General features: G+C 24.7%; 1 protein-coding gene and 1 long non-coding RNA gene across 5 annotated transcripts; one reads left to right on the top strand and one right to left on the bottom strand.

Moving 5' to 3' along the window:
* The first annotated feature begins 1,185 nt into the window (after window positions 1–1,185).
* Window positions 1,186–16,871, top strand: LOC126899910 (transcription factor glial cells missing 2-like). Of its 3 annotated transcripts, none has more exons than XM_050675174.1 (6): window positions 1,186–1,329; window positions 5,185–5,305; window positions 7,164–7,413; window positions 9,102–9,340; window positions 15,327–15,423; window positions 15,487–16,871. In XM_050675174.1, the coding sequence occupies exons 2-6, from the start codon at window positions 5,210–5,212 to the stop codon at window positions 16,329–16,331; spliced, it is 1,527 nt and encodes a 508-aa protein (XP_050531131.1). In that variant the 5' UTR covers window positions 1,186–1,329; window positions 5,185–5,209; the 3' UTR covers window positions 16,332–16,871. The 3 variants fall into 3 exon arrangements, with proteins under 3 accessions (XP_050531131.1, XP_050531130.1, XP_050531129.1); XM_050675173.1 differs by having other exon boundaries at window positions 1,187–1,375; XM_050675172.1 differs by lacking the exon at window positions 1,186–1,329 and having other exon boundaries at window positions 4,485–5,305.
* LOC126899918 (uncharacterized) lies at window positions 15,204–25,611 on the bottom strand. 2 transcript variants are annotated; one of them, XR_007702747.1, is made up of 5 exons: window positions 25,392–25,611; window positions 18,893–19,289; window positions 18,721–18,833; window positions 15,445–16,305; window positions 15,204–15,360 (listed from the first exon to the last, which is right to left on the bottom strand). It is a non-coding gene; the product is annotated as an uncharacterized LOC126899918 (long non-coding RNA). The 2 variants fall into 2 exon arrangements; XR_007702746.1 differs by lacking the exons at window positions 15,204–15,360; window positions 15,445–16,305 and having other exon boundaries at window positions 18,536–18,833; window positions 25,392–25,591.

The following is a 25,611-nucleotide window of genomic DNA, read 5'->3' as shown; positions in this document are numbered from 1 at the left end:
CATTATTTGTTAACATTAAAGTATCTCCCTTAGAATTTAGCCAATGAGTAAAACGCCTGTTTTATTCCAAAAAATCGTTGTCTACTGGACGATAAGCTTTGGCTTTTATAGCGGAAGTTTCCTTAATGTTTATCATTCAAGTGTACAACCATATAATTAAGTACAATTTATATTGTTTTACAATACTTCTAATCAATATACAGAGTGTTCAGTAAGTAAGAAAACGGGTTTCCATTGTTCTTTTTGATTTTAACAATTTGTCTGTTTTCTAACTTACTGAACAACCTGTATACTTTTGTCAACAAAATTAGAAATTGAACATTTAGTTGAAATTTGTATCTGTTTCTAAACACATTAATCATGTTTGAGATAGATAATAAATGATACAAAGAGAAAATGAGTGAATAATTTTTGTTTTTTAAGTAAAATAAAATTTCAAAAATATCTTTTTTTTGGCGATTCAGTGTATTAATAAAATTTAATACAACAACGAATAAAATTTATATTAATAAAATAAATTGTAAAAAAAAAAAGAAAAAAATGACCAGTGTTCATTGGAACGGGAAAGCACGAATGAAAATGTTTAAACGAATGTTTTTACACTTTTCAAGAAAGCGATTTTAGTTTTTTAGATTGTTTTCGTAACCTCTTATTATAGATCTTTGACATTTCATTGCATATACAGAATGTTGTAATGAAACTTGATTATCAATTGTCCGTTAGTTATATGATAAGTAAATGAGTGGAATAAAAGAGTTTAAAGTGGCGAAGCATTTCGTTCGGATTAAATGAAATACTGCATTATTTAAAACCTTTTTAACTTAATCAAATATATGGCTCGGTTTCAGTGACATGAACTTTTTTTTAAGTCCATATGGAAAGGAAAGGTGGGGAAGAATATAATTAAGGGTCACTGAGTATCTGTGTACTCAGTAGGACAACGTTACTTGCTCTTAATATGCGTTGGAAATGACACTCATTAAATGGAAATCAGTCTTCTACAAGGCTCGCGTGCAATGGGAAACGGAAGGATTATACTGTCGACGCTACTGTATTTGTTTGTATATCCAATATAGTTTCAATGTTAGTTTATTCTTTTTTTCTACACTAGTGGGCTTGGCTTCGTCTCCTATTGGTCCGCCGAGGTCGGCCCCTTGGTCCTCAAAACGCTGAACTCGACAACAGCCAGAAACTCATCGTTAGTGACTGTTTGGTGTTCCGTTCGCAGTGTAGTCGTTGGTGGTCTTCAAATTCTATCTAAACTCCGCGTATTCGAAATATCGTTTCTAATTCATCAGCTTCAAATCGCAGTTCGAGTTAGTAGTGAAGGTAGAAAATAAAAAATTGAAAATTTGTTTATTATGGTCGTCGTTTTGTGAGTATTGTATATAATGTCAATTATAGATTTATTAGTTGGTCGATATGAAACACAAAAACATTTTGTGCATTTGTACTTGTATTCTTCTAGATTCGGATTATTTTGAGCGATTGATAAAAATTGGCATATGATTACGGTTTTAAATTATTTTGTAATTTAATTCACTGTTTGCGCAACAGTGCTAGTCTTTTAATTGTATGTATATAATTAGTCAATATTCATCTAGTACAATTAAAAGATTACCATGTCATTCTGATGTCCGTGTCAATGAAAAAACATATCCATTGAAAAGAGAACAAGGTAATAGGGGCATAAATGTTTTAATGTTAAATACATTGCAAATGAATGACAAACTTAACATAAATATTATTTTTTATTAAGTCTCGATGCAGTTTTTTGTTTTTTTTTTTTTTATTGAAATTTTAAATCTAATTTTTTCTTAATATAATTATATAAAATTCAATTCATTATTTTTANTCTGTTTCTTAATATAATTATATAAAATTCAATTCATTATTTTTATTATTGTTCATTAATCATTTAGTATTATTTAATTTTATAGCTATCAATACTTATAATGTCTGTCATTTTTTAATTCAAATATTACTACATTATTATATTCACAATCATATTCTGACATAAAACTATAATCATAAAATCCTCTTATAACAAGATTTTATAATTTTTAATCACAACTAAATATTATATTATAACTATTATATAAATATATATTATAAATATTATTATAACATTTTGCTTGATTCAAAGTTCAAATCTATTTAACAATTAAATAAAACGACTTATAAATATTACAAAATGACATTTAATGTTAATAAAAATCGTTTTAATTGTTCTTATATTAAAAATTTAACTATTTAAACATTTTTATCATAGACAAAGTTTGAGTTTAGCTATGTTAGCTCTATCCAGAAAAAAAAATCAGAAATTAATATTAATTATGATGCAAAAAACTTTTGGCGGGGGAAAATTATTGTTTTTAAAATGTTTTTTTAACTTTGTCTGTGATTGCTGCTACAGTTTTTTCTTTGCACACTAGAAAATAGATAGTTATTTTAACCCTAAATGCACTTTTATTAATTTCCAATTGGACGTAGATTTTCACTTAAGAGACGTGTAGTGTTTATTTTAATTATATTTACCAGGTTAAAATAATAATAGTTTGTAGCGTTAATGTGAATAGCAACTTTTTTGCTTTGAGGACATTAGTTGTAGTTAAACATGAAAGTAAATTAATCTAAACTCGTTCGAATTTAAATTTAAGAGACTACATATTTTTACAATAACTTTTCATATTTCTTATCTTGAAATGTATTGATGTATTTAGTTAAACGGTCCGGCGTTGGTAAAATGTATTCAAAAAGACTTAACTCGGCCATAACCATCCAACATTTTTGGTTATAGTTAAAAGAAACTCCAATAATTTTTGTGTGCTTAAAACATTTTTTGAAATCGACATTGGTAACATTTTTAATACAAAATTTACGAACGTAAAAGAAATAATTAATATTCTAGTCGAATTATAAAAAAAATTTAACCAAACTCGTCATAATATTATATGCCGTTTACTTGACTTATTTTGATTAAAAAAACTGACGTACATGAAAATTTTCAAAGCTGGAACGAGGTAAAAAGCATTGTCAGTTTTCTTAAATGGTTCCAATAGATATTAATCAAAATTTTAATTTTAATTTTTATTAGAATTAAAGAATTTAAATTTTATTGGAGGTCCTACTATATTTTTATTCTATACTTTTCCGATTTTTTTATTGAATTACTCATGGAAATAATTATACCTGAATTTCATTTTAAAGTTTGCTTGAACAATTTTATTTAGTATTTTTCAAGTTAATATATTTAATTTATTATTTATAAGAGGCATCTTTCAAGTAAAATTGTTGAATTAACACCCTCCTATGCTATTGGTGCTCTTTGTAGGGAATTTCTCGTGTTCCTTAAATTTAATGATTTAATTAAATAATAACTAAATGTTATGAAAAACTTTGATTTTTAAATTTTTAAGACCAATTTTATTTATTTATTATTACCATATTGTTATATTATTGATGTTATTCGATATTACTTTTATTAATATGCCATAATGTCGTTTTTACTGCAACAGTGTGTATCTCAGTTTTTCTAACTTTTTAGGATGATCTAAGGACAAACTATAAAAGTGTTAACACAAATGGTGATTTTATTTTCATAACTATCAACAGAATTATGAGTCACACAAAAAATTTTGTAGAAAAAAATTTTTTTTTAAAAACTTCTTTTATTATTATTTATAAAAATCTCATTTTGAGATAAGTTCTGTTGCTGATAAACGTTTTAATATTTTGGTTAGCCTCGTTACTGGGTAATAATATACCTGGCTCTAAATACTACTTCATGTAATTCGTTTTATCTTTCATTTACAGTGACGGTCAATTAATTTTTCCATGAGAGGGGATGAAAACACTTTATGATAGAAATCATAATGGAAATGTGCCCCGTGTCCCATAGTTTTTTTTGTATTACTATGTCAAGATGCAATTGACTACTAAATGAGCATAAATTAATTTTTTCGTTATTAAACATATTTTATATAATTAAAAATAGTACAACGTTGCATTTATTCTTGTAAAAATAATTTTAATTTAATTTACAAAATTTATAGGATTAATAATTTTTTCATAATAATTATGCTTAGAAACATTATTTAAATTGAACTATTATATATAAAGTGTTCGAGGTATAAAAATTTTTCAAATATTTCAAAAAGGGTATGTCAAAATGGGATATATCCCCTAATCCCCTCCTATTTGAGTATTCAATGTCTAGTGTTTTTTTTTACCATCATCAATTCTTATTGCCTAGATCATTCTAGTATTTTTATTATTTATTACTTATTCTTTAATTTTTTGAATTCGTGATCTATTTAATTGAGATATTGTCTGTTTTTATTTTATCTGGTGGAATATTTAGTTGTTATTGATGACCGTTTTATTACTTGCACGTGTCTCGATTAACAATTATCTATATGATTTGGTCAAAAATAAATTCACTGTTTAGTCAATGTTTTCGTGTTATTATCAGATGATTTAAACTGTAAAATTTATATAGTACAAATTCAATTAAGATAAAATAAAAACTAGTTTTTTCTCCTACAACTTAGTAGTAGTTTTGTCGACACGGCGAGTCTGAAGATAGTCGCAAACTATTTTAATTTTATAAGAACATAAATTTGTCTCTCTATAAATAGTTTAATAACAGTATCATAATGATAGTGTCCACTATGTTTTTTTTAACTCATTGTAGTAAATTAAATTTATCCCTTATAATTCTATTTAATTATTTTTTAAAATTTTATTTCAGTGTTTATAAACGTTCAATAGTACCTTAATTACTAATAAAAAATATAACTCGATGAGAACGCTTAATTATTGTATCGCTACGTTTTATATATACAAAAACAGTGTATTATGAACAAGTCTTCTCGTATCTTAACCATTATTAGATTACAAAGTGTTTAATATTATAATTGACATCTTCCTTTCGAAATTATTTAGCTATTTTATTTCTACCTTTAAGATAATCACTTCATGATATCAGTTTTACATAACAGTTGGAGATTTTTATAACTTACATGTCTGTAAATAGGCATTTCATACTTTTCCCGCCAGCGTTATCGACAAATAGTTGAAACGATCAAGTGTCTAACAACAAATCTTAGATGATTAGCTCATTGAATTTTTAATGCCAAGCTATTACAATTTTTTTAATAAATTAATTTTTATTTTATTTAGTAAACAAGAATACGAAGATCTTAGCATGAGTAATGAGTATAGTTACTCGCGTGGCCGGCCACCAACAGATTCACTAAATCGCATTGCGGATTGGGATATCAACGACTCAATCATTCCAAAGGTACATTATTTTTTTATGTCATAATACAAGTAAAAATATATGCTGTCATAAAATCTTACAATGATTTTAAATTAAGTTAAATTCTACTTTAAATTAAACAGTTATCAATTGTGTTCTTATAACTGCATGAAATAAATGATAATATATAAACACTGAAAATTATTGATTACATTATTACAATTTTTACAATTATTAGATAACATTTAAAATATACAATAAAATTAAAAAGGCATAAGTAAAATCATTACTTTGAAAAAAAACTGATAAATTTTTTAACTTAAAACTACCACACCTTTTGTACTGAGTTAATAACAATAAAATTTAATTTTCACACGACCAAAAAGTAAATTAAATTAAATTTGATTATGTTTTTATTGGATTCAGCCAGAACAGAGTTCACAAAATTATAAATAAATCGAGTTGAAGTTAATAATTAAGAATATTCTGTAATATAATGTTATCATTTGAATGTAAAAATATCTGTCTTATAATTTTTTAAACATATTAAGTTAATGTGATTATATCAGTTCTAATCATATGTTCTCTTGTTTTTCTTTTCATAGTTCTTTAGTAAATGTAAATGTAGTAACACCACAGCGCTCTATGTCCACTTCAAAAACCTGACCAGTGGTCCTCAACTATAATTTATTTACTTAATAAATAATAAGTCAATTAAAGTGGTTTGTGTTATTTTACATGTGGTAAAAAATCTAAAAACCATTAAAATTTAATACCTATTATTAATGAAAATTTTACATTTTTAACAAATTTGTCAAAGGCGTTTTATAAAAAAAAAATTTGCATTAACTCTTTACAGACTATTAATTTAATCAATAAGATTAAATTTAACATATCCAAAGTGTATCTTGCATAACGTAAATTTAATTTGCATCAAACTATTCTGTTACTTTTTTACTGTACTTAAAGGCAATTTTTTTAAGTATGTTTTCTGTGTCTTATTAAACGCATAATAGAGAAATAATTCATACATTGGGTGTGCTGTATTCAGACGATTCAAAAGAAAATTTCATAAATAAGGATAACATTATCTCTTTTTTAATTATTTATTCCAGATTTAATGTTTTTTTTATACAAGATATTATTATATTACTATTATACTTCACATACAAAGCAAAATTGAAATTATTTATATTCCATAATATTTTGTGGTTTTTTCTATGCTGATCAGTTAAGCAAAGTTTGCATTTATTGATATATATCAGTATATATGTTGTAATAAAAATATTGCATTATAATAATATTAATAAAAAAGGTATCTTTCAATCAGTAAAAAGTGGACTCTCAGTAAATATTCACTAAAAATTCCCAGCTACATATATTTTATATTATGTAATTACAGTGAAAATTAATTTTTTTTGTTGTTGAATATTTTATTGTTTTATAAAATTACAGAATAAATTTTCTTATCATTATTTTTTATATATTTAATAGTAAAAACAAAAATCAAACATTACGTAGTAAATATTTGATTTTTAAACAAATAGAACTTTGTTAAAAAGGTATATTTTATTGAAATACTTTTGCAAACATTTTGAAATTTTGTGTTCATAAATTTAAAAAAAATTGAAGGCAGCAGAGATAAACAATACCTTCTAAAAATACATAGAAACTAGAATAGATTTTATTTAAATTAAATTTAATGTTAATTATTTTTTTAATGCTAACTTGATTTTAAAGTATACTTTGAAACCTAGATCATGAGTATTATTTGGATCATCACTTTAAATTTTAAATTTTACAAAATATTACCCAAATAAAATAATATTTTATGTCGAATAGTTAGCTAAACAATGTTAATAACTACTATTAAGATATTTAATGATTATTACTTGAACAGGTGAGTCACTTTAATCAATGGGAAGAATGGGCTGATGGGCATTGTCGCCTTGTTTATCCTCCAAGTTGCGAGGAAGCTAAGCGACACGCTTCTGGTTGGGCCATGAGAAATACAAATAATCACAATGTTCATATTTTAAAGAAATCATGTCTTGGTGTACTTCTTTGCTCTAGGAGATGTGTATTACCTTCGGGCGATACTATTCATCTTAGGCCTGCCATATGTGATAAAGCTAGAAAAAAACAACAAGGTAATGTGCCTAATATTAATGATGTCTAAAATAAATTTTGTACTACTTTTATGTTATTATGCAATAATTTTGTGTAAAATAAATAAATATTAGTTTTTAATCTTGAATCTTGATATTTTTTTAAATCTACTTCATTATTTTCAATAAAAGATAGTAATTCAGTACAGTCAAAGACAACATTAAAAGTGGTAGTACAAGTCAATAATTAGATCGACTTACGACTAATTCTACTATTAGATGTTATTCCTATTAATTTTGCAAATATAAGGTGAATGTCATTTCATGTCATTGCAAAATATGACATTTTAATATTGTTTATGAAATTTAAATTTTTTGTCGCGAGGTATATTAATAAATTAAAAAAACAATCACTCCTATCTCCAGAGTATGTAGTTCCATTAATCTCAGTCTTTCAACAACCGCCAAATTGTTATTACTTTGAATATTAACTACAATACTTGCTATTAATTTACAACCAAGTGCGTCTATATTTATCCAAGAAACTTTTGCATTAATTGTTATCAGTAAATGAATTGATTTTTACTTGTTCAATATTTCTTCTTTATTGTTTATATTCCTTTAAAAAACAGAAAATAAAACCTTTTTAGATTGACTACTTTTCTAGTTTCTAGAAGCGATGTAATTTTAAAATACAATTTCCAAACATTAAAAATATAATATCATGTTAAATTGACCAAAAACTATTTTCAAGAAGCTTAATGCTTTTATAATTTGCAATGTCAGAAAATGATTTTGTAAGTCAATAATAATCCCATGAAATTAACATGGTTGCCACCTAGTATTTATATAATATTTATGAAATTGTTATTTTTTATTTTTTTAATGAAAAGCTACATACAATTAGGGATGTCCAATTTATTTTATTAAATAAAAAATCAAACAGGCAGTCCTAAATGTTTGTATTGATGTTATTTAAAATGTATCATGTGAAAATATTATAAATTGAGATTACTTGAAAAAATATATTTTCCAAATATTCATCATCTATAAATAAAAAAGTAATTTTCTCAATTTTATTTGTAGTATTTTCAGTAATTACTACTGAAAATACTTCAAAAATCGCAGTTTATGCGATGTTTATACTATTGAAAATAAAAAAAAATTTTCTAACAAAATTGGTTTATTATAAATTACTAAATCAAATTTTATTAAACTTTTTTTATTTCAATGGGATGTTTTAAAGGAACAATTATGAAAAATCAAATGAAAAACGTTTTTTATTAATAAATATTACCATTAGATAAAATGTATTGTATTAAAAGTTTTGATTTTTGATTAGGCCTTATCAATTATTCATACTTCATATCAGTAAAATGAACCTAATCAAGAACATTGTATATTAATGTTGTTATATTACGTTTATTGTACCTTAATTTTTATCAAATATTACAGTTTATCATGAAATTATGTGATATCAACAAATATAAATGTATAAATGTTAAACTATTTAACTGAAATTATCTTATGTTCTTAAATAATACTACAAAATGAAATTAAAATTCAATTTTCTTTCAAATTCAAAGTACTGTAACTCAAAAACTATAATACAAAACACATTTTATTCGTCGGTAATATTTATATAAAAAAACTTTTTGATTTATATTATTTTTGATAAATAGTATATGATAATTTATTTATAAATCTATGTAAATATGAATTTTTTATAGGGAAACCATGTCCGAATCGTCAATGTAACGGTCATCTAGAAATTATGCCTTGCCGTGGACATTGTGGTTATCCAGTTACTCATTTTTGGAGACACACCGATCATGCTATTTTTTTCCAAGCTAAAGGTGTACATGATCATTTAAGACCAGAAGCAAAATCTACATCAGAAGCCAGAAGAAGCCTAAAAATTAGAAACTTTGGTATGATTCTATCAAGAGAAGTTCCGTTTAACAATAAGGTAAAAACCAAAATGTTGAAATTAATTACATTTTCTTTATTTTTATGAATATTTTCTATGTAAGTTTCATTCAATTTTTTTTACTGGGAAAAATGTATTATATCAAACATGGATTATTGGAGGAATATAGATTATGATGTCGGAAAATACGAAAAACATTGTTCATTGGCCAAATAAAGGTCATTAAGCAATTTTTTTGATCTGAATTGCTAAAAAAATTTCAGGGTAGTTAATGCTCTCCAACCCTTCTTGGTTTCGTCACAGGTTACCCAGATTTATTTATTTTTTTCGTAAGTCCTATTTAAGCGAATTGATATTTTTTAAGTATTTTCCCAAATTATAAAGTTATTAGAATGAAAGGCTAGATCTTCCTATAAATCTCATGTGATTATTAATTTTCCCTTTGTGACATGTAATAAGATAAATAAACTGACTAGAGAAACTAAAAGAACGATTTATTGCTCTGTTTTTTAGTATAGATTATACTATTTAAATCAAATAATCATTTTTAAAAGTTAATTATTAAAAATCTCACTTTTTAGATAGTATGATTATTAAAACTGAATGAATTAAAATGTGATCTTAATAACTAAAAGAGTTGACTTACTTTGTAAAGACATATACCTTAGTATTTATTTTTTGGTGGAAAATGTTTGTAAAAGTTCATACCTTTCCAATTTTTGAAAGTCTTGTGAAATACCATTTTTATTTTATTGAACGAAGTATAAAATCTTTAATCAATATATTTATAATTAATATTATTTGTCAAAATGAATTATCATTATTATTTATTAAAAAATTTCAACTGAAAGTTTAAAACTGTGTAACACTTCAATGTCCGATAATAACCTTATAGAAAATATACTGTTTAAGCTGTTACCTTTAATAATAGTGGGAAAATTTTTATATGACCAGTATACTATGATACAATTGTGAATACAAATCAAAGGTAAAAAATCGGGTTCTTATTGCTATTTATTATGCGGGCCTGTATATTTATAGTGACTACCGTAATGATGAGAATTATTCACAGTAAGAAATCCATGAATTATTTTTACAGATGTCTTTATTGGGTTTACTTTAAAATGTCACTATATTGTTCCTATCAATGATTATTTGACATTAAAAATTTTATACCCTGCATTTCGTCGGTATAAATTAAACACTGTACAATTTCATTTGATTATTTTCTGTTATCTAAATTCTAAGTATATTTTATTTAATGCAGAATAAGCGTATTTTCTTATTTAAACTTTACATAATGCATCTAAACTTTTATAACGAGTATAAACAATTAAAATTAAATAATTAAAAAGCTGGAATAGGTTATAATAACGATTACACACATGTACGTCATTAATATGTTTTCAGTTTACACTATCCGCTGTTAATTATACCCTTGATTGCGTTTGTCATAATAGGATTATTGTTAAATGTACTTACGCTGCGTGGGTATGGTGTAATATGTACTGCACATTCACAGCTATTAGCATATAAGAGTTTAAGAACAATAACCTGATGTCCGTAAAAAGTTCTGGAATAAGTAAATTATCATTAAATTAAAATATATGTTTTTACGGTCACAAGAATCTAAATTCTTAATTTATAACTCGTAAATATAAATATTATCATGAATTAATAAAAGTTATTTGAAAAATTAAATAAGTAAATTTAATAATCAAATTGCACTATTAAACATAAAATCAATGTAATTTAATTTAAAAAAATCCTCCCTAATTTTTACATTAGATTTTAAAAGACAAGTAGATTAATCACTGTTATACTATAGTCGTCTAATTTACAAATTGGTGAGTTCTACGTTTAAATAAAAATTATTTAAAGTTTTTTATTATCATATAGAGCAACGATGACACAAATTATAATTAATGTAGTATGCGTTTTGAATGAAAAAACATATAAATTATTTACCTTTACTAATAAAAAATACACTAAGTTGTTAGCCCTACCCGAAGTATAAGTTTATGAATTATTATAATTAAATCTGTTTTGTATTGTCTTAAAAAAAATCTTTAATTGTAGGTTCACATTGATAATAACAAACCCTAGTATACAAACGCAAACCGCCTATAGTTAGTTGTCCATGAATCGTTAAATATATGCATATGAATGCCCATAAAACTTCTTAGTATATTTAAACGTAGCATAGCATATTATGGGTCAGCCTGCAAGAGTTACAGATCTCGCCGTCAATCACTTCCTTAGGCAATACTCATAGTTAATAATGTATTTAAAAAATATTGAATTATATTACTTTGATCATTTTAATGTTTGATATACGCTGATTTATTTTTTTTCATCATACATATTCATGTACATAGAATATAATTTTCTTTGATACATTTCTATTAAATCAGTAAGTCATTGGCGTGTGGAAATGGGCTCCTAGCACTCTCTGACAAAAAAAGGGCCTTCATATTTTGAAGTGTATTTTGGAGGGTATAAACACATTAATTACCAAATTACTATATACCTAAAATTTTGTAAATTGAATATGTTGCCCCAAATAAAAAAATATTTTTTGCCCTCGGAATTTATATTTTGTTTGCTAATCATGTGTTTTTTTATTAACTACCGTTCTAAAATGTTATATGGTTACAAAATTCACATGTTGGAATCCGAAACAAATTTTTATCTCAAGATAAATTAAATATTATTTATTTTTTTCAATATTAATGTTATTTATATTTTTCTTTTCAAGTGTCCCGCTTTGTTCTTATATCCTTAATAAATTTAATCCAGCAAATATTTTACGCTACTTTTTTAAAAACTAATTTTTGCAGTTTTTATTACGTTAGAAGTATATTTATTATTATTTGTTTCTAGTAAAAATATGCTTTTAACCTAGTCCAAAACTGTAAAAATTGTAAAAAAAAAAGTAACTATTAATGTTTGTTTGATTAAAATTTATTAAGAATGTAAGAACATAGTGTGTAATTATTGGATATTGATGTAAATATTGTGTGAGAGTTCAATCTAAATTCCCTACCCTAAAATATATATTTTTATTATAAGTACACTTTCTTAACAGGGTAAAAATTGATCAATTTAGCGGCCCCTTTTACTCATTAAACACATTGCAAATCAAATTCATCCTAGGGGTGTTAATGTCATAAATTCAGAGATAATTAATTTTTAAATTAAATTAAATTTCTAGCTATTCCTTAAAAAGTTGTTTTTAATTGTTACTACATTATTATAAAAAAATATATTTTATTTAAGAAAGAATTATTTTAACTTTAATTAAATTTTTTAATTCTTTCATTTCACATAATATATCAAATTATATTATATACAGTGGCTTTTATTATTTTCCGTTAAATAATGATTTTTTCATAAAAATTAATATATTTAAATTTAAGTTATTTTTATAAAAAATATAAAATTCAAGTTTATTGTGAAAAAAGTTATAGGGTTGATTTCAGGGGTAACTTTTGAAAGTTAAATGGGGATCTATTATTATTTTTTTAATATTAAATAAGAGAATATATAAAACCTCACTAATTAAAATTTGGTCATATCTATAACAACCATTGAATTCAACACAGCGAAAAATATAAATCTTCAATTGCTAATATCTCATTAAGGATAAATACAAAACAGGTTAACGATAAGTTAAAATTTTAATTAAACATTCTCCATTTAATCGTAACAAAATAATAAATGGTTTTCGTTTAATTTTCAAAAATTACCCCTAAATCTATCCTTAGGAATACCTTTTTTTGATATTTTAACAAAAAATTTGATATTAACAATGGTTTATAAAAATTAATTAAATTTTATCCTATGCATTTTTATGAAAAAATCATTGTTTAATAAAGAAATGAGTTATAATATTCTCAATAAATTTAATAATACTTTATAAATAATATATACACTACTATAAAAGGTGATTTTTTTAACGGTATCCCCTCAATTTTTCGATGCGAAGTTAGGAAAGTATTAATTTTTTTTTAATCAAATTTTTTTTTTTTATGTCTGTCGCTATTTTATCCCAGCTTTTACTAAACCTATTTCTTTCAACGATACGTCAAAAGATCATAAATCGTATCTAGTTAAAGACATTGTCCTTCAAAATAAAAAAAAGTTCACTCGTTCTCTGTAAATGGGGAAAATCCCCCAAAAATTACGATTTTTAATATTTTTAAATTTTCAATTTTTTTTTCTTAAAACTACCATAACTTTTTTAAAAATGATCGATTCAAAATAATTTTTATTATATAGAAATTTTACGTATTTCCCTTACATTTTATATAAACTTGTTGTAAACCTGACTACCCGCCCACAGGGGGATTCAAAATAACAACTTTTTCACAAATGTTAATTTTTTTAAATTTAATTTTTGTGTCTTATTGGGGTGTCAACTTAATGTTTTTAAATGGATATATAAATATTTAACTAACTTATTAATAGAAATTGATCTTATTAAGAAAATAACTGTTCGAGAACAACTACTATTTCAGGAGTTATTAATATTTTTATGTCTAGGCGAAAGGAGGAGTGAGATGTCTGTAGTGATAAAAGTATCAGAATCCACTCCTCACGTCCAGTTCATTGCCTTAAATTATTAATAGCTTCTGAAATACTTTTCTAAAAGTTTTCATCGACCAGATGAATTAATCTTAATTAGATCAATATCTATTTTATAAGCTAGAAAATATCTACGTTTCCATTAAAAAAAATTAAGTTGACACTCTTAAATAGGTATAAAAAATGTATTAAAAAACTAAAACTTTAACTAAACTGGTAAATCAAGAAATATATGTAAATAAAAAATACCAACAAAATATTTTTTTACATTATTTTTTTTTAACATTATTTTTAGAGAAATCGAATGGTTTCTTTTAAAAGAATCACCTTGTTTAATCACAATATAAGTTTTCATATAAATAATAATAATAAATTATTGTTAGATAATTATAATATATGTATTTAATGTTAAAGATTATATCGTCTACTACAAAACGTCGACTTTACATTAGTGTTTATAATATGGTCTACTGAAAAAAAATTAATTCAATAAAAATATCTACTATTATTATCCTGTATCAGTTTTTGATTTATTTGTTGACTATGAATAAACCCAAAGTAGTTGGAAAAACCAAAGCTACCAATGCACTTACCACTTTAGCCCGCGCTTAAAAAGACTTCATATGTATAAAAAAAATAATGATTTTGAAAAATATTATACATAAATAGACAAAATGTTAATGTACTTTTATACAAATATTGTGGTGGACCTCAATAGCGTAGACTAAAAAATGTAAACCATTAGTCATTGACCAAAAAAAATCAACGTTTCAATATGTTAACATAAAAGTAATAGACGATTAGACAGTGTACCAAATTTAATTGAAGTGAAACCAAAAAATCTAAATATTATTTTTTTTAATTAAAATAAATTTTAATATTATAGTTGATATTACTTATGATTAAAATTAATTACGTGATTGACAAAAAAACTATACAAACATCTAATCTGACTATTTAGTCGTTAATATAACATTTCTACATTATACATTTATTATTCGAATTTAGATATACATTTTTCTATTTTTGTTTGTAATTTTATAAAGTAATAACATTTTAATTAAGAATCCTTATCAATTCAAAATAAATTCAACCATTTTTACAGGATTGAATAAACAATAATATTTAATATCAATAAATATAAATACTAAATAATCATATTAATAATTAACTATCGAGATGAAATAATACAAAATTTAATAAAAAAATGAAAAAATAAAAATTAAACTAAAATAAATAAGTGAATGAAAATAAATAATAAATTAAACATAAATAATAAAAAAAAGAATAAATACAAAAAACTCACAAAATTATTCTATTGGATCATTTTAACCTTAATTTCATTCAACTATATAAAGTATAAATTAACTGAAAATAGCACGAAATATATTAGATATTGATTATGAAGTATTGAGGAATTCTTTCTTTTTTTTTTTAGAGTGATACTTTAAGGAAACAAAAGACGAGTGGTCCTAAAAAAAATTATTTAATAAATTCTCAACCTGTTCAAGTTGTACCTGATAATCAAAATTCAAGTAAGTTATTGAAATTATTACCCATTTTTATTTTGAAAGTTTCTAATGATGTATATTTTTTAGATTCAAACTGTTCTTGTCTCCCTTATTGTTGCGTTTGCAGCCGTCTAGAGTTACCTCAGACAACGGACACGGGAATGGTTGAACAGACTTTCTTGTCTGGCGATCATAACCAAGATTGGTCAAGTGTGCAGCATTATCCGTTGCCGTTGGCTAACCCTACTCCCATTGATTTTGCTGTGGCTTTGGGTCCAGATGCATTTGGCCAATCCCAACCTTGTGTCACTTCTTCTCCCAATGACATGTTTCAACAACCCGTACAAGGCACATCAGAGTATGCGAATAAGTCGCCGACAACTGTACTGGACTTGGGTAGTGGTACTATCCACCACAAAAGTCCCCCTATGTCGACGCATTGTGATGACTTGGTAGGATGGCAGCAGAGTTATCGCCATCCTGCTGAAGACTTCCGCTGTTACCAAGCCGACGATGTTTCTCTTAGTCATCACAATCAACATCGATACCAGGATCATGACCAGTATCAGTATATGGTGAAGACTGAAATTACTAGTTCCGACGGTAGCAATAGTATCGCACATGAATCTTCTTTGGACTTCATGTACTCAATGCCCCATGAAGCAGAGTATTACCCTCAAATCCCAGGAGACGCTAAAATGAGTTCTGTCAATGGCGTTGTTGGTTTATCAAGTCCTATTGATTTTATTGAGACAGAATCTGAGGGCTTGACTGACGCCTCTGTTAATTTTATGGTGTTAGATCCAACAAAAATTTTGAACAATAACAACAATAGTTATTATATGGATTCCTATTGTGAAAATAATGTAGAAGCATCGAATGGATTTAATGAATTTTCAATGAGCTCTGAAAACGTAAATTGGTCTCAATAAATATGTTCTAGATTTAATAATTATTTTTTGTATAGTTCTTTTTGTGAATACTTTACCATGTTTGTTTTTAAAATTGTGTATGTGTGAGGGTTAAAGCAAAAGTTGTGTAAGTCAATTTTTGGATAAAATGAGTTTGAACTGAAAATAAAAATTTCAAACGTACCTCTTTCTTTGGTATCAACGATAACAATAAAATTAAATTATAATGTAATATTATTGCATTTTAAAAATATACATTTATATTAGTCCTTATAAGATTAAAATATTTCAAACGACTCTCCGGAAAAATTATATTAATTGATTTACTTTAATTTCGCTTTAACACCCACATACTTCGATTTAAGTAAAAAATTATGTATAGATCCTCAAAAAGTCAAAACTATGATTAAAAGGATTTATTACAACTCCTATTGTTGTGTAACATTCGCCCTATTTGTATTAATGTGATAGTTTATTTACTATCACTGCACGCATTTAAAATAAATCATGTTTTGAAGTAAAATATTTCTACGATTTTTTTTTATCGCGAATAAATTTAAATAGTATGAAATATATTGTTTTAATTAATAATACACTGAAATTCAAAACATATAGTTTACCGTTTTTACTCTCACGGTAACTCATGGACAGTTATATAAACACGTTTTGATAGAAAAGTTTTCACTTGCAGCAGGATTATAAAACATTGTTTGTACACTCTTTATGATATAAAATGTTTTATTTAATATTCAAAGTTATTACAAAATAGCACATTATAAATAATAGCATTTCCTCCTTTTTATTTTAAAAATTGTTAGTTATCAGTATTATTCTTTTATATCATTATTTCTACAGGTATTAATATTTCCTAAATTTCAAAATTACTTATTGCATAGAGCTCAAATTTCTCCTCTAAGAGCTAAGAGTTGACGAAAAATTACGAGTCTACTTTTTGGTCTTAAACAACATGATAATGTGCATATGACACCCAAAAACTTAAAATTAGTGTTTGCTCTACTGAAGAATATCTGAAATAGATACATCATTTTTTGGAAAATAGCTTTTCTCATATTTATAATCAAATATTATATTAATCATATTGATCATTTATATGACTTTTATAAGTGATCATAGACCCCCCCCCCATTCATTTAAAAGCGTGGTATGAAATAATGTCAATTTTATAGGTCTCTAAAATTTAATTTCTTTATTTTCATAAAATATTTAAACTATTAACTTAAAATCAGTTATTATATTTTAAAACTTTAAAAAATGTTCAGTAAAAAAAAATAAAAATAGAAAATTATTTTGAATAACTAGATATAATTTGTAATATTTTTTTACGTTAAGTTGGTCAATAGGGCATGCAAATATTCATGTGGACAGAAATAATAAAACACAGAATAAACATGTTGTATCTTTTTTTGTTCTGATGCTACTTAACTATTGACACAAATCGTTATTTTTTTCACTAAAAAAATCTAAAAAAGGCAATATATTTACCGACTAGGCATAAAATTGCTGAGTCGGTATTTGGGGTTGGGGGTGATTCATTACCCTCATAGCAACGCTTCTGATCAATATTCTTCTTTAGATCCTAAATATAAAATCATTTTCTTTATTATATTCCTACCCTAACCAAACCAAAATAATATAAAATTCTTTAAATATTTTATTTGATATACAGGTAAAAGTTGCTATGTACAAAGTGATTTTTTTATCATGAACTATTTAATACATTTCTGAAAAAATATTAGAAATGTATTCTAAATACTTATGATGTGACAGTATTTGTATTTATTTAAATACGTTTTAAAACTATTTTTTATATCTCTGCATATGAGTACTTTTATTTTAAATACAAACGTGTCTACACTGTTTTATACCACATTATTATTAATTTACCAAAATATTTTTAATATATAAGTATTTAAATTAAAGCATATCTATTTACTAAAATTAAAAATTTAAAAACATACATTTTTTTCTGGTAAATGCCAAATTTATAAATAATGAATTTATATTATTATTATTTATAAAAGTAATGTAATAATACAAATAATAATGTTACCAAAAGAAAAAAAAATAACCTAAAACTGTGTACTCGTGACATAGTAAGAACGTGGTATAGTAGGGTTAATTTTATATAATATCTGATAGTAATTAATGGTTTCCATTCAAAACAGCAAAATTAAATTGTGAAACTCAAAAGAACGACTTCAATATAGCAAAAAATAATAGCTAATTAAAATACAGCGAATATATTAAAAAAAACAGTGAAAATAGTATTTTTTAAAAATTTTAACATTGTAAGCCTAAGTTATATGCAACAACTTTTAAAACATTTATTAAGTCATTTGCATCAAAGTTGTTAAGTAGTAATTTTATTTTATTGACACAACATTTATACTTTTTTTTTTTTTGTCTGGTAATCCAAATTATAATTTTCCATTTAAATTTCTTCGAAATTTTGATTTTTTTGTAGGCATTCAATAAACTTCCATAGTGTAAGATGATGAACAGCTAAAATATAAAATGTACTTATTTATTTATAAAAAACAATTTAAACTGTTGATACCAACCTATTTAACTTGTAAGCCTTTGTGTCATCCATCAATATAGTTATTTGTCGTTGGAAGATTATTTGTGGGACTTTTATAACAATTAAAAGTGCAATAAGATATTTCGGTTGCATATGTGTTTTCTTCTGCCTGTTTTATAACCAATCCAAATTTCCTCAAAGTAGTCGAGGAAATTGAGGAAAATGTTTTCATTTTTCAAGAAAAAATGTAGTGTCAGTAAGTGCTTCATAAGCATTTCTAAAGAAACATATGCTAATGCAGCCAACATTCGCATATGTTAAACGTATTTTAAAATTAATACCTCTGTAGTAATCTGTAGATTTTATCTAAGTTTTGTGATTCTATCAAATAGGTTGATGAGCTGAAAAGTTCGTAATCTGACATATAGATGGCGTTACTAGAAATGAATTAATATTATTTTTAATTAATACCAACCTTGAAAAAATATATGTATAAATTTGACAACTGTCGGATAATTGGTTCGTTAGATATAGCATTGTGAGTGAAGCTACTTTTGTTATTTTGAAAAATATGGATAAAAAAAAATTTCAAGTGTTAATTAAACATTGCTTTTTGACGAAATAAATACTGTTGAAGTCAAGGTTTGACTTTATAAATATTATTCAGACTTTGCACCAGGAAAATCAACCGTTGAGAAATGGTTTGCTAAATTTAAACAAGGCTAAATGAGCATCGAAGACGATGCACGCAGTAGACATCCAAAAGAGACTATTAATGACGAAAACATAAAATAAGTCCACAATATAATTATGAACGGTTAAGTAAAATTGATAAAGATAACTGAAACTCTAAAGTTAACAAAGGAACGTGTTGGATACATATTGAATATTTGGACATGCAAAAGCTGTGTGCTAAGTGGTTGCCGCGTGAGCTTACAATTAAAATAACAACGTGTTGAAGATTCGGAGTAGTCTTTGGAGCTTTCAACTGTAATAAAAACGAATTTTTGGGTCAATATGTGACAATGAAAAAACATAACTCCTCCACTTCACTCCAGAGTCCAATCAAGTATTATCAACGTACAATCCAGTTAAGTGGATTGTACGCGATGAACCGAATCCAAAGAATGGATTCAGAGACCCAACGGTCAGCTGACAATGTTACGGCATCAGCATTGTTGGATACACATAGTATAATATTCATCGAAAAAGGTTAGACCATCCACGGCAATTACTACATAGTTGTATTAATTGCTCTTGATGGAGCATTTAATGTATGAAATTACGAAAAATCGACCCCATTTAAAACATAATAGTTCTGTTTCATTAAGACAATGCATCGTGTCACGAATTCAAAAAAACTATGACAAAGTTGCATGAATTAGGCTATTTCTCTAACCACCATATTCTACTGATCTGACCCCTAGTGACTTTTTCCTGTTTGCAGACATCAAAAGAATGCTTTCCGAAAATAAATTCAGCACTGATAAATAGGTAATCGCCGAAACTGAGGAATATAGAAAAATCGTGTACTATATAAATGGTATTGAATAATTATATGACTATTATAATCGATGTACGCCTTTGAAGTTAACTATATTTAATAATTAAATCAAATTTTACCAAAAAGTGTTCTTTACTATGAACCTGTGAACTTTTAAGCCCAACATTATCACTGTATGCTAACTTTTAAACTAAATATTTTAATTATTATTTTCATGAAATCTATATTTGAACGTATACCCTCCCTCTAGCTTTTTACTAAAACATCACTAATGCTTACAAATGTTGTTTTAAATTTTATGTACACTATAAGACTACAATTGGAATTGTTTTATTACCCAATTTTTTTGTATGTCACATTTTTAATTCATTTACAGTGAAAGGTTAATAACTTTTGAAATATTACTCCAAAGGATGTTTTTGACCAATTATTTTCTTTATTAGATTATTTTTTTATTTTACAAGCTACATAATTTATGGACAAGAATAATACTTCATGATTGATAAATGGAAAAAAATATGTAACTCAAAGAAACAAAAAATAAAAAAAAGTTATCAATATTTTTTATTATTTTAATAAATCAAGTGGTTCATGATAAAAAAAAACTCTGTAAAGACGTAGTTTATATTAAATCAAAGTTTCAAATCAATATTTATTTTGCAATAGTTATTTAAAAACAAAAATAATAATTGGTTTTACCCCGACAAAGAATTATACTAGTCCAATATTGATTTAAATCATTAAACCACTAGCAGATTTATAGTGACCACGTGCTTCAACAGGAGCACATGCTCTCTCTATCAGTTTTCTCTTAACAAATTTTTTTAAGCAAATATCGTCCAATAAGTTATTATAAAAATGAATTACACTTTCTAATCTCCCGTACACTATTGTGTACTGATAATTTTTTTTCTTTTTCTAAGTTTGCAACTGTATTTTTGATGTTTAAACAGTGTTTCCAACACTAAAAAATGTAAAAAAGGATGTAAACAATAACAAATATCAGGTCTTAAAGTTGAGGATCACAAAATGACTAAGTTCTCTAACCTTTAGCGATGGTTAATAATTAGCCATCTTAAAGAAGACGCTAATTAATAGACTCATCTGTGTTTTTGCTTATTTAAGCCCAATTTTAATAAAATATTTGTAAGAATTTATTACATCTAATTTTCCCCTCTCTAATATTTCATTTTATATAATTATAAACCATCCACAATTTGTGCTCAAGAGTGTGCCCTCATGAGCATAGCTTAAAAAATTTGTCTGTAAGGGGTATAGCTATATAATCTATTTTATAAGTTTGGACATAAAGAGAAGTTTCTCTATTACATTGTTTCATCTACCTTCTCTTTCACCAAAAATTTAATTTGTTTGGGGCTACAAATATTTCTATGGCGTATAAAGCCTCACACCATCCATGTAAACTATGCTAATGTTGTCTTCTCCTGTCAAAATATCTAAGATATCCCAATAATTGAATTTTATAGGAAATCCAAATTTAGTATGATAAAATTACACAAGTAAATAAAAAATCAGTATTATATATGAATGTAATTAGAATGTGCACAACTCTTTTATTACTATACAAATAAATTTATTAGTTTTATTATTATTCTATTTATATTTTACGTGGAAAGATATGCTTTTGTTAGAAAGGACGGGAAAACCCACATAGCTCAACGCAACGGAATCGAACCCTATAAAACTTAAGTATGACAGATTCCGAAATGAGCTAAATAAACCGCTTTATTTTATTAATACTAATTTAAGATGCAAGACTCAGGCAATGCCGGTCACTTTGATGGTTTTTATGTGACTCAAAAGTTTTTATATATATTTTGGAATCTATTGGAAATGAAGCTTTAATGTGTTAAATTTGTCAATGTTGTAAATTTATTAAATTAATATTTATTTTATGAGATAAATTAAAAATAATAATTGATTATGTATAATGATTCATAATCAATGATTAATATTTTTTATTGTAATACAATGGTATTATTATTATACCTTTAGTGATTACATTAATTTCATTAACAATAAAATTTAATATTATTTTTAAAACAATATTTGATGTCTTACAAAAAAAATTAATTCTTCGCATTTAGAAGCAAAATATAGGAAATAATATTTAAAAATTATATTGAAAATCTTGGAATTTTAGAATGACTTTTGGCAAAAAAATAACGTATTTTTGATAATAATAAATAATAATTTTAAAAATTAGCGTCATATTTGAAGTAACAATAAATATGATAATATTTATACGATCAATATCAGTACTATAGTTTTAAAGAAATACAGATGATCGGTATTTCCAGTTTCATAATGATATTTTAGTGATTTTCCAATTTTTTTTTTTTTAATTAGTTTTATCACATCTACTTTTTTTAGATAGAGTTGCTAATTGATAAAAATTAATAAATTATGGATAATTTTTCACAATGCCAAATTGTTTATGATTTTATTATTCGATTATGTATAAGGAATGTGTTGTGCAAAAATTAGATAATTTATGGCCTTTAAACTTTGGTATTCATATGAAAAAGTTTTCACTTTTTTGATTACATAAAGGGTTTAAGAGGCACTATATAGAGCAATATCCCCTTCTCCACAATTACATTTTTATTATAACTGTTTTTTTTATAGCTTTCACACTAACATAAATAGTAAAATACTTCTTCATTTCGTAGGAGTATTTTTTATTTTGTAGGTTTTGTTAGTTTCCAAGATTTAAAATTTGATGCAAGATATTTATGTAGTCAGTTTTGACAAACTATAATTCAAATTTATAAATCAAATATAAATATATTATAACTATGGCAACAGATAAAATATGGAATTTATCCTAAATTATTGGACGAAACAAGCACAAAAATAGGAAAGATTAATATAATTATAATAATACAAATTTAATTTTGTAATCTATATTGCTTTTTCAAGTTTATAAGCTATTAAGAATGATTAAGTCATTTATATAGCTTTTGAACATGATTTTTACCATAAATACAAATTATATATATTAATATCTATTTTTTTTTTTTGTATGATTTATTGTTAAAATATATAGTAGACGTCACACAGTAGTCGGAATATGAAAATAGCTTGCCTAAATCAAATTTTTAAATTATTTGAAATACAACCAAAATTATAATATTATTATTATAAAATAATATGATGTTAATGATAAAAATAGGTCTCATAAACCTTGTCAATTTCCAAGATAAGACTTTAAAATGTATAAAACTAGTGGTATATTACTTTTATATATACAGATATCACTGGGCGTTCTTCATTGTATTGCCCAACACTAGGTGTATAAGTTGTCGATTAACTTTTTCTATATTTTAAACACACTATGTATACTGTAAATAAAGATAACTGTGATATTATAAGTTTTAAGAATTTATTTAAATGTAATTGTTAAAAATTAATTTTTTTTTCATACTTATACGTTAAATGAATGTGGCTAAATTTTTATCATTTTTGCTATTTACTAGTATGTACATATTATGGAACTAGTAACTTTTTTAAAAAAAAAACATTTGTGTGTGTCTCCGCCTAACAGTTATTTTATTCTATGAACTAGAAGTTAATATGATGAAAATTTGAGTTGCAGAAATTTATACGAGTTTTTAAGAGGTAACGGCTCATTAAATTCTTCAACCATCTTACCCAGACAATATTTATTCTTAATTATTTATTTTGAGCAATATCAACTCTTCCATTTCCCCCCACCCTCTATTTTTTTCTACTACTCTCTAAATTCTAAAATAATAATATACTTAAATTCAGTGGCCTATAAATATATATAAACTGATATATAACATGATATTTTTGTTAAAACTAAAATAAAACTTTTATTCATTTTTTTTAAAGGTCAAATTCAAAACAAATGATAAATTTGGTTTGGTGACTTATAATATATAAAAAAAATTGTATAAAACAAATATTGTGTAAAATTAAAAAAAATCCTTCTACTCCTTCTATGTAGGGTTCACATTAAAAATTAATAATGATTTTGGATTCAGTGACCGAAAAATAGTTGAAACTTTGTACTATTCATTAAATAGACTATTTTTTAAGAGGTATTAATTTAGGTAAGCTAATTTTATTTTTCTACCACTGTGCGTCGCCTGTAAAAGTGTTCTTCGCTAAACTTTCGTGTTGGGTCATTTAAAAATATTTTAAATAATATTTTTTTACAAATATTAATGAATTCATTAAAATAGCCAAATAATAATTTTAATAGCTACTGCCATCGATTTCAAATATTTTAAATAAACTAAATTTGAATTTGAAAAAAAAATTGGGTAAATTTTTTTTTCAATTTTTTTAGTTTGTAAATATAGCAATGAAATGAAAAATAATGCACAAAAATGTTTTTGTAAATAAGAAACATGAATGTTCATTTTAAATATTTTAAACATAATTATTAATTATAGAATAATTATTATTTCAATTTATAATCATCATCAAACTTACTGTAAATCAAAAGTTTCCACAAATATTAATAATTTAAGATTAAGTGCATAAAATATACTAAGTTGACTTTAGCTTTGATTTTATAATTACTCAAAATTTGATTATCTTGAAATATTTTTAATAAATAATGAAAATATGTTCTAAAATGTTTTTATAAGGCATATTTTATAATTGACACTTATCAAATAGTGTATTATGAAACAACAGCATCAAGTTAACTTAAGTAACAAGAAATCCTTAATAAAACTCCTATCCTTAAAACATAATGTGTAAATTTTAACATGTTAAAAGGAATTAAAACATTCCAAATCGAGTTAATCAAGATGACCGATTTATTGAATAAAACTATTCAGTAAATTATTCTTCAATAACTTTTTGGTAAAATCTTAAAATATCAATTATAACTGTATATTCAGTTGAAATTATTACATAATAATAAATATTTCAAAATTAAAATATTGTCCTCGAGTGTACCAGTACTTAAAAAAAAAGAAATCACGTGGCTATTATTCAGTTAAATTTAACCTAGTTTTGTGATAATGAAACTTACCCTTTTTTTCTTGTAAATTAATGAACAAAAAAAATTTTTTTTACTGTTTAATTATTTTATTAATAATTTTGAAATAATTCACAAGATTTACAAATAATTTGGTTAATTCATAATATTCCATTCTTTAAAACATATGTACAAACTTAAGAATAAAAACAATCTCATGTGATACACGTTGATCAATAAATAAATAAACTGCTGGGATAAAATCTAAAACTTC

Source organism: Daktulosphaira vitifoliae, unplaced genomic scaffold (assembly GCF_025091365.1).
Source record: "Daktulosphaira vitifoliae isolate Bord-2020 unplaced genomic scaffold, ASM2509136v1 Scaffold_2, whole genome shotgun sequence".
NCBI lineage: Eukaryota > Metazoa > Arthropoda > Insecta > Hemiptera > Phylloxeridae > Daktulosphaira > Daktulosphaira vitifoliae.
Note: the sequence above shows the minus strand (reverse complement) of the source record. Positions and strands in the feature narration are given on the sequence as shown.

Excerpts from the sequence above, each read along its gene's own strand:
- LOC126899910 (XM_050675172.1), top strand. The coding sequence starts at position 5,135 with ATGCCAAGCTATTACAATTTTTTTAATAAATTAATTTTTATTTTATTT. Across the intron at positions 7,414-9,101 it reads AGCTAGAAAAAAACAACAAG|GGAAACCATGTCCGAATCGT; the intron begins GTAATGTGCCTA and ends AATTTTTTATAG. Across the intron at positions 15,424-15,486 it reads ACCTGATAATCAAAATTCAA|ATTCAAACTGTTCTTGTCTC; the intron begins GTAAGTTATTGA and ends TATATTTTTTAG.